The sequence below is a fragment of the Emydura macquarii genome, unplaced genomic scaffold (genome assembly GCF_026122565.2).
Source record: "Emydura macquarii macquarii isolate MOO-44397 ecotype Brisbane River unplaced genomic scaffold, CSIRO-AGI_Emac_v2 contig_2676, whole genome shotgun sequence".
In the NCBI taxonomy this organism is placed as follows: Eukaryota; Metazoa; Chordata; order Testudines; family Chelidae; genus Emydura; species Emydura macquarii.
Window position 1 is genome coordinate 28,476,985 of NW_027132813.1, and position 14,921 is coordinate 28,491,905.

General features: G+C 44.7%; 1 protein-coding gene across 1 annotated transcript in view; it reads right to left on the reverse strand.

Moving 5' to 3' along the window:
* LOC137164231 (lutropin-choriogonadotropic hormone receptor-like) overlaps window positions 1-1,529 on the reverse strand; it is a 41,813-nt gene extending 40,284 nt beyond the window's left edge. The window contains exon 1 of the mRNA XM_067564919.1: window positions 1,381-1,529. Within this exon, the coding sequence (XP_067421020.1) occupies window positions 1,381-1,529 (149 nt within the window). The remainder of the gene's footprint in view (window positions 1-1,380) is intronic.
* Between the last annotated feature and the right edge of the window lie 13,392 nt (window positions 1,530-14,921).

Here is a 14,921-nt window from a genome sequence, read left to right on the forward strand (position 1 = left end):
CCACATCTGAATGTTGCAGTTCAGGCACTAAATTTCAATAATAATTAGAAAAAGTTAGTTACGCTGTATATTCAGTACCTAAGACCAAACATTATTATAGTTCTCTGAAGAATTTTTTTATCTACTACTTATTAGCCAGCTCTTGCTTCCAGAGGCATTTAAAAAAGACAAAAAAGAGCACATCTGCTACTTATTTTGTGAAATATAATATTGCCAGGCTGTTTTGCAGTGAAACAAAAACTGCACATTAAAAAGACATTAAATGGCAAACATTTAACTTGATTAGTTTAAGATCTGATTTGGTGCCTTGCTATCTTTTTAAGAAGCAGTTTGCTGATCTGATAAATCCATAAACAAAGTTTGTACAGAAAAAAAACTATAAAATTTGGAATTCTTTAGGTATCACATAAGCAGTATCACTTAAGCTATGCAGTTACCTACCCTCTTGGCTTGTAGTATAAGGTACCCAGCCACAAGACACACATACTCAAAAAGTATGGGGGCTATCTCACCACACTGATCACTTTTATTCTTGGTTACATTTTTATAGCTGCTGCCTAAAATGTTTTAATCTCTGCTGAGGTTGGATAACTCTCAAGTAAAAGTCTTTCTTTTCCTTTCTCATACTTCTTATCAGAATTACCAATATTTGCATCTCTCCCTTTCAACCAGCTAAATGTTCACTTGCATTACAGGAGAATCAACCACCTCCTCATCAACCACACTGAAGTTCCAAGGGGTCGTGTCAACTCAGTACAAGACCACATGTTAAGGTGACTGCAAAGCCATGACACACAAATTCAACACGGCAAACAGACTTCTTTTCTGTAATGATCTTCGTGTGATCTAGAGTTTGACCAGTATTGAGACATCTCCACTGTACCCACACTAAACTCTTACCTTGAGCCTTATAGCACAGTACCTTGAGTAAAGATCAGTGTTTAACTCATTAGCTATAATAAGAAATAATGTGTCTGGTAGTGGGACTGACTGAGCTCTTTACACAGGCACTTTGCCATGTCTGTCCTTTAAGATACCGAAGGAAAAATATATCCCCTTTCCCTCAGAACTAGCGGAGGGCATTTATCCTGGCACTGGAGATGCCAAACAACCGCAGTCTTTCGGCAGCGTCCTGGGGCATGTTGCTCTTAAAGTACATTTTAGAGGCGCGCCAGAGTAGGAGCTAAGCCGTCTGCGAAGTAAAGGCGCTGCAGGGCTGGGGGCTGCAGGGGGGAGGCTCGGGGCCCGCTGTCCCACAAGCCAGCCGACGGGCAAGTGCTGAGCCTGCTCTCTACCCTGGCTCGGGGCAGCCTAGCCCGGCAGGCTGAGGACTTGCGCGCCCAGCTCAGGTGCGGCAGCCGCCGGCCGCTCAGTACTTACAGCCTGCTGGGGACCGGGAGCCGCTCTCCCCGGCCTCCGGGGCAGCGCAGGGAGCCCTCGGCGCAGCTGCAGATCTCCGGGCAGCGGGAGCGGCACGACCCAGGCAGGGGCACCCCCAGCAGCAGGAGCAGCGGCAGCAGGGGCGCCATGGCGAGCGGCTGCAGGGGGCGGCTCTCCGCGGGCAGCGGGCGGGCTCTGCTCCTGGCCGCGGGCCCGCTGGGGGGACTCGTCCTGCTCCTCTCGCCCTCACTGGAGCCGGGCGCCTGCCCCACCCCTCCAGGCAGGCGGCGGGCCCGATCCCCGCGCCGCCTCCCGGCCCCCAGCACGCGGAGGACTCCCTTCACCCCGCCCACCAACCACCTCTGCTCCCTCTCTCTTCCCCCATGGCAGGGATCCCCAGTCCCCACTCCCCCAGCCGGGATCCCCAGAGTCCCCCTGCTGCCGTGACCTGTCCTGGGCCGGGATCCCCAGAGCCCTCACCCAGCCAGGATCTGATCTATATTGTAATCTTCCCTTCCCTGGACCTTCCTGTAGAATCTGATCTAGCCCTGTAAATCCGTCTCTATTGCTTCTCCTCCCCCACCCCCCTCCCAAAGGATCGGGTCGGTGCAGCTGGGATCCCACCAATATGTCTGACTCTAATTCCTCTCTCCCTTGTGCCTGCTCTTCCTCCTGCTGAGAATCTGGTGTATGGATAGGTTCTCTCCTCCGCCTGCCCTCTCTGGTGCCTCTCAAGTAGACACCTTTCCCCTGGCTCAGATGGGTGCTCCATAGCTGTGCAGGACTGGAAGTGGGCTATGGAGCCTTTATGTCAGGGACTCGGAGTTCTACCATCCTTAGATTATATGAACGGCCCCAAAACTTCATTAAGGCAAAGTTAAGGTTGCCCAGTGCAGTCTCCTGTCCTTCCAGAGAATGGCTCAACTTAAACCTCTGAAAAGCAGGCAATGCAAAGGTAAGGTACACACCAGCCGCTCTATTTGAGCGCCGCTCAGACATGCCCATAACAGAAGTAGTAGTGCTCTGCTATTGCAGAATGCTAGAGAACAGGGCACATGAAACCTGTAGGGCAGAGTCTAACACACCTTCTCCCTAGTAAAGAAGCACTAAATGTCTAAACAAGGATTTAGGAGCCTAACTTCAGGCACCGATTCTTGAAAATGTGGGCCATTTATAATAAAATCAATATCAGTAGGCAAGAGGTTATGATAAGAGTAATGTCCTTCAACTTGTCGTCACTGGCAAAGCAAGAATAATCACTTATAAGGCATGATTCAAAGCCCATTGAAGTCAATGGGAGTCTTTCGATTCACTTGAATGGACTGTGTGTCAGGCTCATACAATATAGTAATATTTTTAAAGCAGTCTGCGAATACTAATGAATTGATCCATTTCTGGAGAGGGGACACCTGATTTTCTACTTCTCTATACCTTTTGTTAGGGTTTATATTGCAGCAGCAAGTCTCAGACCCACACCTGTCGCTGGATTTCAAAACCCGGGATCCAGCCCAAGCGGGAATGTCTACACTGCGATTTTTAGACCTGGAGCATGAGCCCTAGTCAGTTGACCAGGGTTCTGAGACTTGCTGCTATGTTATTTTTTGCAGTGTTAGATGTACCTGTATATCATTTACACCAGTGCAAAGTGTGTATAAAATGCTGCAAAATCAGAACGCTGGCAAAGATTTTCCATCATTTGTCTAATTTTTAAATGAATGGGAGATGCTCATCCTCATAAAGCTCAGTGCACATCCTACACTTTATGTTAATACTGTGGCTTGACAGTCTCTTGATGAGACCTGGTTTATCTTGGTGTGGCATTGGCATTAATGTACTGTAACCACTTGAGGAAGATGGCAGCCAAACTCAGCACTTGGGACAACTTGCTCAGAAACTTGGCTGGTTCAACTTGGGGCATGGGTGCTCGGACACTAAGAACATCAGCCCTTGCCTTCTGCTGTTCACCAGCAGAGAACTGTGCTCCTATCTGGTGTTGCTCGTCTCACACGAGGCTGGTTGATGTAGAGCACAATTGTTACCAGGCCTTTACGGACCACTTTGTTGCCATGGCTACCAATACTTAGTAAGATAGCATCACCCCACATTCTCTATGAGAAGGCCTCTGGCACGCTGTTGGCCAAGATCCATGAGAATAGGGACCTGCCTTTGTATGCAGACATCTTTAACACCCACCAGCTCGCCTGTCTTCTAGATGCTCTTTATGGTCATTTATGACACCACAGGACATGACGGTGGAACCTGCTTGGCGCAATGAATGGTCATCCAGGATAGTTAATCACTGTCTCATCACTGACCCAACCATCTGTCCACCAGGTTTTGATCTGCCAAGGAACGTGTGGTCATTTCTTAACCACAGGACAGGGCAACTCTGTGACCAATCTCTTTAAATGGGGTTTTTCTAATGACCTGTGATGCAGCTGTGGTCAATTTCAGACTATGTTGCTGTGTTGGGATGGACTAGGCCCAGAGGCCCCCTGCTGGAGGCCTCAGGGTCCTGCCACACTCATCTCAGGAAAGGAGCAGTGAAGAGGTCCTCCAAGTGGGCTAGAGTGGCTGCAGGGAAAGCAGCCAATCAGAGAGGCTGCAGGGAGCAGCCAATCTGGGCCCAGAAAGAGGGCCCTATAAAAAGGAGCTGCAGGCCAGCGAAGACGGGAAGTTTCATGCTGGAGCTAAGTGAAGGGAGTGCTCTCTGCTGACCAAGGAGAACTGCAGCACAATGGACAACTCAGTGCTAGCAGGGACCAGTGGAACAAGGAAGAGCTCCTGTCTGGGAGCTGGGACTCATAGTAAGATGAGGGCTGTGGGGAAGGGGCCCAAGGAAATGCAGTTAGTTAGAGGGATGTGGCTGCTACTTAGAGGGTCTCTGGATTGGGCGCTGGGGTACTGGGTGGGTCCCCCAAGAGCCACAGGGGAAATGGCTAATGTCTGAGAAAGGGTGCTGAAACAGGCCCAGGGAAGAAGCTGATGGTTGGACTATGAACTGAGACTGATGCAGCTGCATAATTGGGGTCAGAGGACTTAAAGGACAGGTGAAGAGCCTTTAGGGAGGAAGTAGTGGAGGTGCTTCTCCCTCCCACAGCAGGAACCTTTGTAAGGGCAGCCAGACTCTAGCTGAGGGTATTGTGATGGGCCCTGTGAGACTGTTAAAGGACAGAGCCCGGGGAGGGCTGCAGGACAATACTGAGGGCTTTGAAATAGGCCCAGTTGGACTGTATACTTTGGAATGGGTTTGTCTTGTTTCACACGTGGACTGTGTGTGACTCACGAAGACCTGCCTGACAAGTGCAGCAGCTGACAAGGGGTACCGTGAGCAGAGGAAATGGAGAGTGGCAGATGCAGACACACCTGACCAGAAGGGGGCGCTTGCCGGCGATAGGTGCCACGCTGTTTCAGTCGCATATCATTGTCTAGTGCCCACTGACTTATTCGACGGCAGGCCTGGCTCTCCACCGGGCTGTTGCTGATGCCATTAAATGGCTGGGCACATTGCGCATATGCTGATAGTGAGATATGTTCATGTTATCACACTTTCTTCCCCTGACAGCATCATTCATGCACGTCACCTTTAGTAGAGAAAGATATGAGAAACAGAATGAGAAGTTGGTATAATGGGCCAGATTCCTCCCTCCATTGATCTCATGGGCATTTTTCTTTCCACTCAAATAAATGGAATAGACCATGGATGAATTTGGTCTAAGAATTCTGCAGTGCAGTAAGTAGTGCAAGTTGCTTAGTTGCCTTCTTAAGAGAATGACAAGATTGTTTTAAGTGGTTTCTTTACCAAAATGTTAACATCTCAAAAACTCTGCTGAATGACAAAGACAGAAGGATTATTGTAACCTGTGATTTTTTTCAGTGTGAGAGGAGACCCTGCTATAAATTTAACTTCATTGTAGTGTTTTAGGAAGCGTAGACAACGTGGTATCTGCCTGCATCTCCTATGTACATGGATGGGCATGAGAATATAACATGCATACTTCATTAAGTAGAAATGCATGGAAAACTTTGGAAAATTCCATGGTACTCTAGATGCTGGGTCTAACAGAGATGATGTCACATGTATGATGGATTCCATATAAACTAATCTGTGTACTTCTAATGTACCTAACACCTTGATATCAATCTAAACTTTGGGTTTTTGTTGTATGGTTCAGTGTCTGGTACAGAAATGGTGCAGAGAGTGCTCTGGACTAGGTGTGAGCAAAGGCTGGCTAATCTGAAGGAATAGGGGCTCTATAAAAGAAGCTGGTTATCCAGATCAACTTGTAAAATAAGGACGTTCTGAGTGATGATCCATTGGAGAGAAAGGGTATTAGCACTGGGTGGGGAAGTCAACATTTGAGGCAGCTGGAAGTTTGGTCTGCACATGTACAATGGTTAACAAAATGTTACAAACTGACACATTGCCAGTCAGACACTTCCCACGTTCTCTGCAGCATCCAGCTTCCTTTGAGGGAGGACCAGATTACAGCTCCCTGTTTCAATGCCCATAGTGCCACATAGTTTTAGAGCAATCTACTGGGACCACTTGCAGCTGAGGCTTACTAGAGCTGTGTGCGCTTTGGACATGCTTCCTGTCACTCTTCAGTATGCCCTCTTCTACAGGTCTGCAGGGGTGGTGTAAAAGCTGGCATAGCTTCTAGTGGGGATTCCCACACCAGACAAATGCCCACCTGAAAAATATGGGCCGTTTCTGCTCCAGTTTCACCACCAGAGTGGCCAGAGAATCTGGATCTCAAGCTCCCACCCGCCCAGAAAAAGCCCCCCCTCTCAAATAGCTTTTCGGGCTAAAGCCTGTGTGAATAGGTGGGCCTCGCAATGTATCATGAAGGTCTACATGCTCTGACTATGTCCCTCCTGTCGGGGAAGTGAGTTCCAAAGTCAAGGGCACCTTACTGAGATGCCCCACATTTTGCTAAGTTATTCAAGCTTTTGAGTTTAGGGGAAGCTTAACTGTTAAATACAGAGATCACTAAGCAAAAATAAAAACATACAAAACAAACATCCAGAACTTTAGTTCATGAGGTATTTTTATTCTGGGTTTACAAATTGCATTCTTTCCCCTGACTTTGCTCTCAAAAGGAACCATTAATTCTAGGGCAGACTATTAATCACGTGGCATCTCTCTGGTCCACATTTTTTCTGGAACATATTGGACCAAATTATCAATTGGTAGAGTTGAAACAGATTCATTTGATCCAAAACCTGGATATCAGTAACAGAACAAGCAAGGTTAGAAGTGATTATTTGTTTGCAGATTCTAGGGCAAAACTATGTAAGGCCATGTCTACGCTACCACTTATGCTGGCAAAATTTATGTTGCGCAGGGGTGTGGTAAAACCTCCTCCTTGAATTGCATAAATTTTGTGGGCATAAGGGATGGTGTGCACAGCACTATGTCTGCGGGGGAGCGTCTTTTGCCAATTTAGCTACCGCCGCTCATTAATGTGGCACAGAGTGGCTACACAAGCGGTCGTACAGCAGCACAGCTGCATCGCTATAGCTGTGCTGCTGTAAGCTCACTAGGGTAGACATGACCTAAATCTTGCAGATTATTTCTACATAACAGGATAGACCCTTCCTATCCATCCACATAGCTGAAACTGTCATCCAGGTTTTCATCATCTCACGTCTTGATCACCGCAACATCCTTTTCTCTGGCCTTGTCAAATTGCCCGCTAATAACCATTCAGAATGCTGTTGCAAAGATCATTTTCCTAGCCTGTCACTTAGACCATGTCACCCCCACTTTTTGCATCCCTTTGCTGGTTCCCATCACGTGAAACATAGGATGCTGGTCTTTGCTTTCAAGGCCCTTCATGACTTATCACCGTTTTACCTGTCATTTCTCATTCGCTATCAAAAAATCAGCTCCGGCCTCTGATCAGCCCATGATGCCAGCCTCCATCACCCACTTGTTAAATTTTCAAACAAGTGCCTTCATGCTTTCTGTCATGTTGCTTCTCGCTCTTGGGAGAAGCTCCTGGTAACTATCTGCAAGACTATCACATTATCATTCTTCAAATCCCTGCTTAAAGCTCTATTTTGCTATGAGGCTTACAAAAAACTTGACACCAGTCAGGCTGAGATCCCTGCGCATCCCTTGGGCTGTCTTTTTGTCCGGTGTACAGTGGCTAGAACAACAGGGTCCTGGTCCATGACTGGGACTCCGAGGTGCTGCAATACTACATATAATAAAACGTCAGTGAAGTAGCAGTGACATGATTCATACCCAAGCACGAATCTGACAAACTGCTGATGGCAGTTCTATGGTAACATTAATTGCAATAGGTTTAATAAGACTTGTGATCTTGGGGATGAGTGATCTGGTTGGCCCAGGATGACAGAAATCATGGGGTACCATTGGAGTAATAGGGCAAGATTCTCTTTGTGCAGACCATGGGCTCGAATGTTGGATAGGAAGGGGGCACATGCAACCTCCCTTCTGCCAGGGAGTCTGCAAGAAGCCAGCACAAAACCAGAACTTGCAGATATGGCTATTGGATGGGTGTGATCACTGCAGCAGGAGTTACGTTGCTTCTGTACATCCTTTAGAGTCTCAAACTGGGGGGAAGGCCTCCTGGTGGGGGGACGTGGAATGTATTCTGGGGGGGGGGGGGACGTGAGAAGCTTTAGGGGAAAAAAAAACTTATTGTGCACATTTTACCCATGGCAATGAATAACTAGCAAACCTCCAGACATATCAGGTCCTCAGATGGTGCTGTGCATTTGACTCTAGATGGTGCTGTGCATTTTGATGGCTTTCGGTTAAGCTTTCATAGCATTATACAAAGTCATTGCCATCTGTACGTTAATTCATTTGCTACGACGCAGTGAGCACATTTAATGGTAAGCCTCCACCACAATCGCAGTTTTGCTTTTGCTCTTGTTACAATGGAGTGTTGGCTCTGTTTGAATCGATGCCTTACTGTTTTGAATATTTAGTGAGAGTTGCATGTTGATTTTTTTGTTGGTATATATACTTGTGTGGCAGGGGTGTGGGTGGGTGTAAACTACTACATACACAAAGAAGGGGGGTACAATCAAATAAGTTTGAGAATCACTAGATAGCCCTTGCCTGCAGAACTCCTATGGAACCCATGGCAGGTATTAAAGCTGCAGCCCTGCGGGAAGACACAGGATGATGCAGGAAGGTGCCGTTTGCAAGCCTTTTTTTGCTCTTCCTCTGGAGGGAGCTGCCCATTAGTTCACCTCTTTCCTCAGAATCCCTCCACTATGTTTTAATTGGTAGGGATATTAACTTTTTGTTCTGACCTTGCAATAGTTATGAAGTGCATGCTATCACTTTGTCCTGTTATGCTTGGCATGTCTTTTTTTCTCCACCATTACAACACCATTATTCTGATGGATGTTCTGCATAATTCCAGTTAGCATGTGTCTTTATCGTGATCATTATTTTTTTTTCTTTGAAATCCAGGAAATTTTAGTGGATATGAAAGCAAGAGGCCACAGCTCTAGCAACTGAAAGATGTAGGGCAAAGTTGTGCCCTTTCAAGCATCTTCTCATGTTAAGTGTTTATATTTTCCCTGAAGTTTGCATTGTATTATTGCCCTGCTTTGTGACACGGAGCTGTCGCAGATGTCCAGGGCCTTGCAGGTCAGCTATCCAGTGGAGGAGAAATCAGTGACATGGAGTCTGGGTATATGTGTAACTTGCTTTATTTACACACATATACACGAAATAGTTGAACAGCTTGCAGAGCAATCTTGTCTTCTGGAATGTCATCCCAACACAAATGCCTGGCTTCCAGCAAGCAACTTCTGCCTCAAGGATTGACTCTAAACAGAGCCTAAGGAAGAGAGCAAATCCTTCCACAGCTCACACAACTCCCTTTCTTTCCAAAGTTGTCTACGCACACAAACATTGTCACCTAAAACTAAACAACATAGCATGTCTTCTAGGGAGTCAAAACTTGCTTGCATGCTAAGAAAAATACTTGGAAGACTATGTGAAACAGCACCGTCCAGTGACACCTGCCATATGTATAGCAGATATTTAGTATGTTGTCCATACTATCTGGAAGATCTGGCAGTGAACAGAATGTCTTTTTTTTCACAGCCACACCCATACATATTTCAGCCTGCCTGTTGGGATGTTAATAAGAGGGATTTCAGAACAATGGGTGATCTTTAAGTACATACAATTAAGTACTTACCTGAATCAGAGCTTTCATGGCTAGTTTACAAAAGCATGTATGCCGACCTGCACATGTAATTTGCACATGTGATCACTGCAGAGGGGGTGCACAGTTACAGCCATGATATGTTTGCATTGTGTGGGCCAACATATAGATCTGGTCAGAAATACAAACTAATGGTCAAATCCTGCTGTCCTTCCTACATTAAATCTCCCGTTGATCTAAAAGGGAGACTTGATAAAGCAAAGACTGAAAGACTCGGCTCACAGGAAATATTATACAGCCTCCCCACTATGGGAGCTTACAGGACCTTTGGGGTATGGCTAGACTGCAGTAAAACGTTGCGGCTGTCCTTCATCAGCTAACTGGGTCTGCGAGGCTATAACATTGCCGTGAAGATTTTCAGGCTTGGGCTGGATCCCAGGCTCTGGGATCCTCCCCCCTCATGGGGTCCTAGAGCCTGGGCTGCAGTGTGAGCCTGAACCTCTACATGACAATTCTATAGCCCTGCATCCTGAGCCATGTGAGCCTAAGTCAGATGATACAGGCCACCCACGGGTGTTTTATTGTAGTGTCGACGTACACTAAGTCTGGCTCTGATTGCCCTGGAGGTACTCACAATTGGCAGTGGTCTGAGAGCCAAATTTAGCCCAGTGGTTTTGAGTCAAGGCCTTTTTCTGTCTATCTCCATCCATTAACTTTTACAAGCACATTTACACTTCCTTGGAGAGTAGTGTCAGTGGAGCACTCATGTAAAGAGGATTGCTTTCAAGATACAGAATGTTGCTAATTGCAGTGTTACAATGAACTGGATGCCCTCAACAGAGACAAGGGGGAAATCATAGTGCAGCATGTGCTATGCCATATGCTTTTCCAGCTACCAGAGAGCAGTGGGCACATCCCGCTGCAGTGCACCATGCTTTGGGTATGAAGAGTGGAGCAGCCCACAGATGCTCCAATATTTCTTTAACCTTAGTTCAGTTAGAGAGCTTACATCTGTCAAGCTGAATTATGCTGCCCTGATGTCAGACTCTACCATGCAAACAGACAGATGATAGTGGAGTGGCAACTTATATCACAGTGTTCCTGAGTATCTACGACCCTCATCCTAAGGCTAAATCTCTTTCAAGTTATAGTTTAGAAGTGACAGGTGGCACTGCACCCGTCTGTATATGTGCTCAGCTCCTAGTTGTTGATTGAATCACCACCTACAAAGAAGTAAAACTACTTCTCCTACAAGATTTCCAATTAGATAGGTATTACTTCACAGAAGGGCACTTACAGTTTTATCTACTGACCCAAATGTAAACCAGCTCATTATTACATATTCTACAAAGTAACCTTGCCTTGCCCGCACTGGAGCTATTTTCGTAACCCCTTGATTCTCTCATGCTAGTCAAGATCCCTGACTGTAATAATTATAGTTAGCTTAGTGCTGACAGTGGTTAACCCATTTCAATCAAAAAAGTCAAATCTTTTAATGCTATTTCAGGCTTAACCAAGACTACTTGCTTCCTGATCTCAGCTTAGTTTTTATCCGCATTATGCACATATTTTTACCTTAACCAAGCCTGGGACTCCAATAAAAAGTGCATTTACATTATTAAATGGGTCGCTGTAGTCACATAGCAGCAAGTAATAGCTATCTTTGGGTCAGCTCCATTCCTTGAGGTACAGATTGTTTAAATAATACAGACAGGCTTTCTGTAAACAGCTCTTGTCAATCAATTACATAATCTTTGATTCTGTTGTCTTTGTTTATGGTAGCATGCTTGTCAGATCTACTAGAGCTTCTGACTTAATGCTTTATCAAGCTCCTTGTCTTGGACAAAGGTTCTTCAGCAATTAATAACAAAGCCTTGCTTAAGTAAGGCCAGGTTTACACTACAGGCCAATATTGGTATAAGTATATCTCTCCGGGGTGTGAAAAATCCACCTCCCTGAGTGACATAGTGATACCAACCTAACCCCATGTGTAGACAGTGCTGTGTCGGCAGAAGAGCTTATCCTGTTCACCTAGCTGCCGCCTCTCAGGGAGGTGTTTTCATTAAAGCACTGCAGCGGAGCAGCTGCAGAGTTTTAAGTGTAGACTTGCCCTAAGCATCAGATCTAGAAGGCTTGAAAGGAAAAGAAGCTCTCTGCTCCCCCTGTAAGAGAATGGAAAAAAAACTAACTCTGGCAGGCTTAATTTATATAAATTCTAATTTTGCTCCAGTGTATGGCTGCACATTGTTTCTATAGATTGCTCGGACTTTGCTCTGTTTTTGGCAATGATGATATTATATGGTATGTGTATAGCATACATTTACGGAATGCGGGAGATTTGGGAAAGCGTGTCACTCTGAGCCGGCAGCTAGTGGACTGTGGTTAGAAGGGGAATTCAGATTCAATAAAAGTACATGAGGGGATCTGTTGTGTAGGTCTGTTTTTGCTCTTGTTTCCTGTCTAAAGATTCTGAATAGTGTGTGTGGGAGTGGAGTATGGGATTGGCACAGTGGTGGCAGACTTTGTGGGACCAGATGGGGCAGCAGTTGAACTGATGAAGTGGACTTTGCTGAGCAAGAGAAGGTAGCTGCAGATTGAAGTGGAACCTGGTGGTATAGGCTTTACTGGACTGGAGCACACAGGTGAAGGAGCTACCTCTGACACTTACTTGACTGCCACTCGTTCTATTTGGATCTGTGAGTTGCAGGTAGGTAGGGATTTTCTTGGGGGTAAGAGTTCTGCGTCTCCGCAAACCAGATAATTACTCACTGGGGTTATAGGGTTATGGCCCCTAACACAATAGTTGGCTTTTGCTCATTTTCATTTTTATGTAAACATATGGTGGTGGTTTTTCCCCAGAAAGGTTTCCAAGTGCTTGAGAGTGGAGAAGAAGCACCTCAAAAGGCAACCAGGGTATTTATACTTTGTAAATTCCTGTACACAAATACCTGGGAGTGGATAAGCTTTTAGGTAGAAGCTCGAGGCATAAGTTTGTTTTATTTTAGAAAGCATCCCCTAGACACTATGGAACCCAGCCCTAGTAATTGCATCGCCATCAGGGTTACACTTAGAAGAATTAAGTATAGCACTTTTCCATAAGTGAATGCCATTTTTGAAGACTTACTGTCACCTTCTCATCCACTTACCCTTTGCTTATTTTGCCTCAGATTTTCAAAATTAGGCAGTTGCAATTACGTGCATACATCTACACGTATGCCTAATGGATTTACACTTACCATGGGCAGGTCTGATTCTTCTCACTTTAAAACTTGTGTAAAATTGGGAGTAACGCCATTATTCTTGCTGTAAAACAGTTGTGAGGCAAGAACAAGGCCCATTGTGTTTAAATACTTGATCTACGCATGCTCATCAGGTGTTTGCATAGGTGAGGTGCATGCAAATGTGATTTGCGCCATTGTGAACACCTGTCTTTGAAAAGCTGGTCCTTTATTTGTCTGTTGCTTGAAAACATGGAAGGGGAAACTGCATCTGTTTTGCTCAGCTGCAACATTCTGAGGGCCAAACTCTGCTCTCCCTTAAAATGGTGTAAATTTGGAGTTAACATTATTTTAATTTAGTTCAAGATGACTTACATTGCTGTGAGAGCAGACTTTGACCTTAGAAGGTAAGAAACATTTTTTTTTGGTCCAATCCTATTAATTTTACCTAGATGTCTGGTCCCATTGACTCCAAGATTTGGCCTTTTATCATGGAAAAATTATGAAACTTAGTTTTTAAAAATCGTTTTAATGGAAATTGGTCTTTCTTAACCTAATACTGAAGGTGGCCATCGTGCTGAAATTTTATTTAGGTTATTATACTTCACCTATCACCATGGTATTTAAACACCTAGGCTTGTCTACACTTACAGCGCTGTAGCTCTTAGTGAAGACGTTACCACTCTTGATGGGATAGCTTCTCCTGGCTGCGTAGGTACTCCACCTCCCCAAGAGGCAGTAGCTATGTTGATTGGAGAAGTCCTTCCATTGACATAGCACTGTCTACTCTGGTGGTTAGGTTGGTATAACTACATAACTCAGGGGTGTGATTTTCCATGCCTCTGAGCAATGTAGTTATACTGACATTGGTTGGTAGTGTAGACCGAGCCTAGTGAAAAAGATGGGATGGTTCATGGATTTTAAGGCCAGATGAGACCATTATGATGATCAGTGTGTCTGAGTGAGTGTAAATCAGGCCTTATTATATACATTTTTATTTAAATATTAGAGTTCTTTTTAATAAACATTAAAGCAGGTTCAGAAATGGCTTACGATGTCTTTTGCCAGTTTCTCTCAGCACCACGTATTCTTAAGATGGAAATATTTGTATAGGATTATTGCATTTGTACTCTAAAACTTGGTGCTCATTTAAGAAAGGAACGCTGTTTGTTTTTTATCAATTTATTTGCATCCTCCCCTCTTTTGCTGGCATCCGGTAGGGGTCAGGTGTTTCAAGGACAGCATTTCCAAGGGGATTCACTCCAAGGGTGCAGGACATTATGTAATTGGCCATCAGTCAGAAAATGCTTTTTGGCTGATAAAGTACACAGGAACGTTTCCTGCTTGTCCTTTTGTGATTTTAAAAATATACAGATTTTGTCCAACTCAATGTCAATAGTTTATGTTCTATTTAAGTAATAAGATACATCAGGCAATGCATTTTTGAGGGGTTATTGTGTGTATGTATATATGGTGCATTGAGAGCCAAAAGACCAAAAAGATGAGTGACTTCAACCACTTAATAACTAGAACAAACGCTGCAGTGCAGTGCTTGCTACCATTATAGATCAGAAATTATTTTAAAAGTCCTTTTAGGGGCTATTGGCACGGACCTGAGATCCATGGCACCTATGACACCTGACGACTATAGTGACAGGTCTATTTCAAATACAAGAGAGTCTGGATTTACATCAACATAAAATAAAATCAAAATCCAGAACTTTTATACACAAAGGGCCTGATTCTGATCTTATCTATGCCAATGTGACTTTATTTACTTCAATGGAGTTACGCTGATATGAATAAGGAGTAAATAAGGAGATGATCAGGCCCATAGACAGATTAGATAGATCAGTTTGGGCCTGATTCTGCTCTCTTATATTGAAGTTCAAAACGTTCATCTCTAGTTTGGGGATTTCACTGATACTTTGCAAACTTTTCATAAGATTTGATTAATTTACTTCCAAAAAAGAAGAGAAGGTGGTTTGGGTTTTTTTTGGGTGTGTGTATCTAGTGAGAGGTAAGTGGGTGCTTAAAGCTTTTCCACAGAGTACACTAATTAACAAAGATGTAGATTCTTTTGTGAACTACTTCCTTTCCCTTCCCTTTCCAAACTCTTGATCCCAGTACAGTAACAGCAGAGATATGCAGATATGTA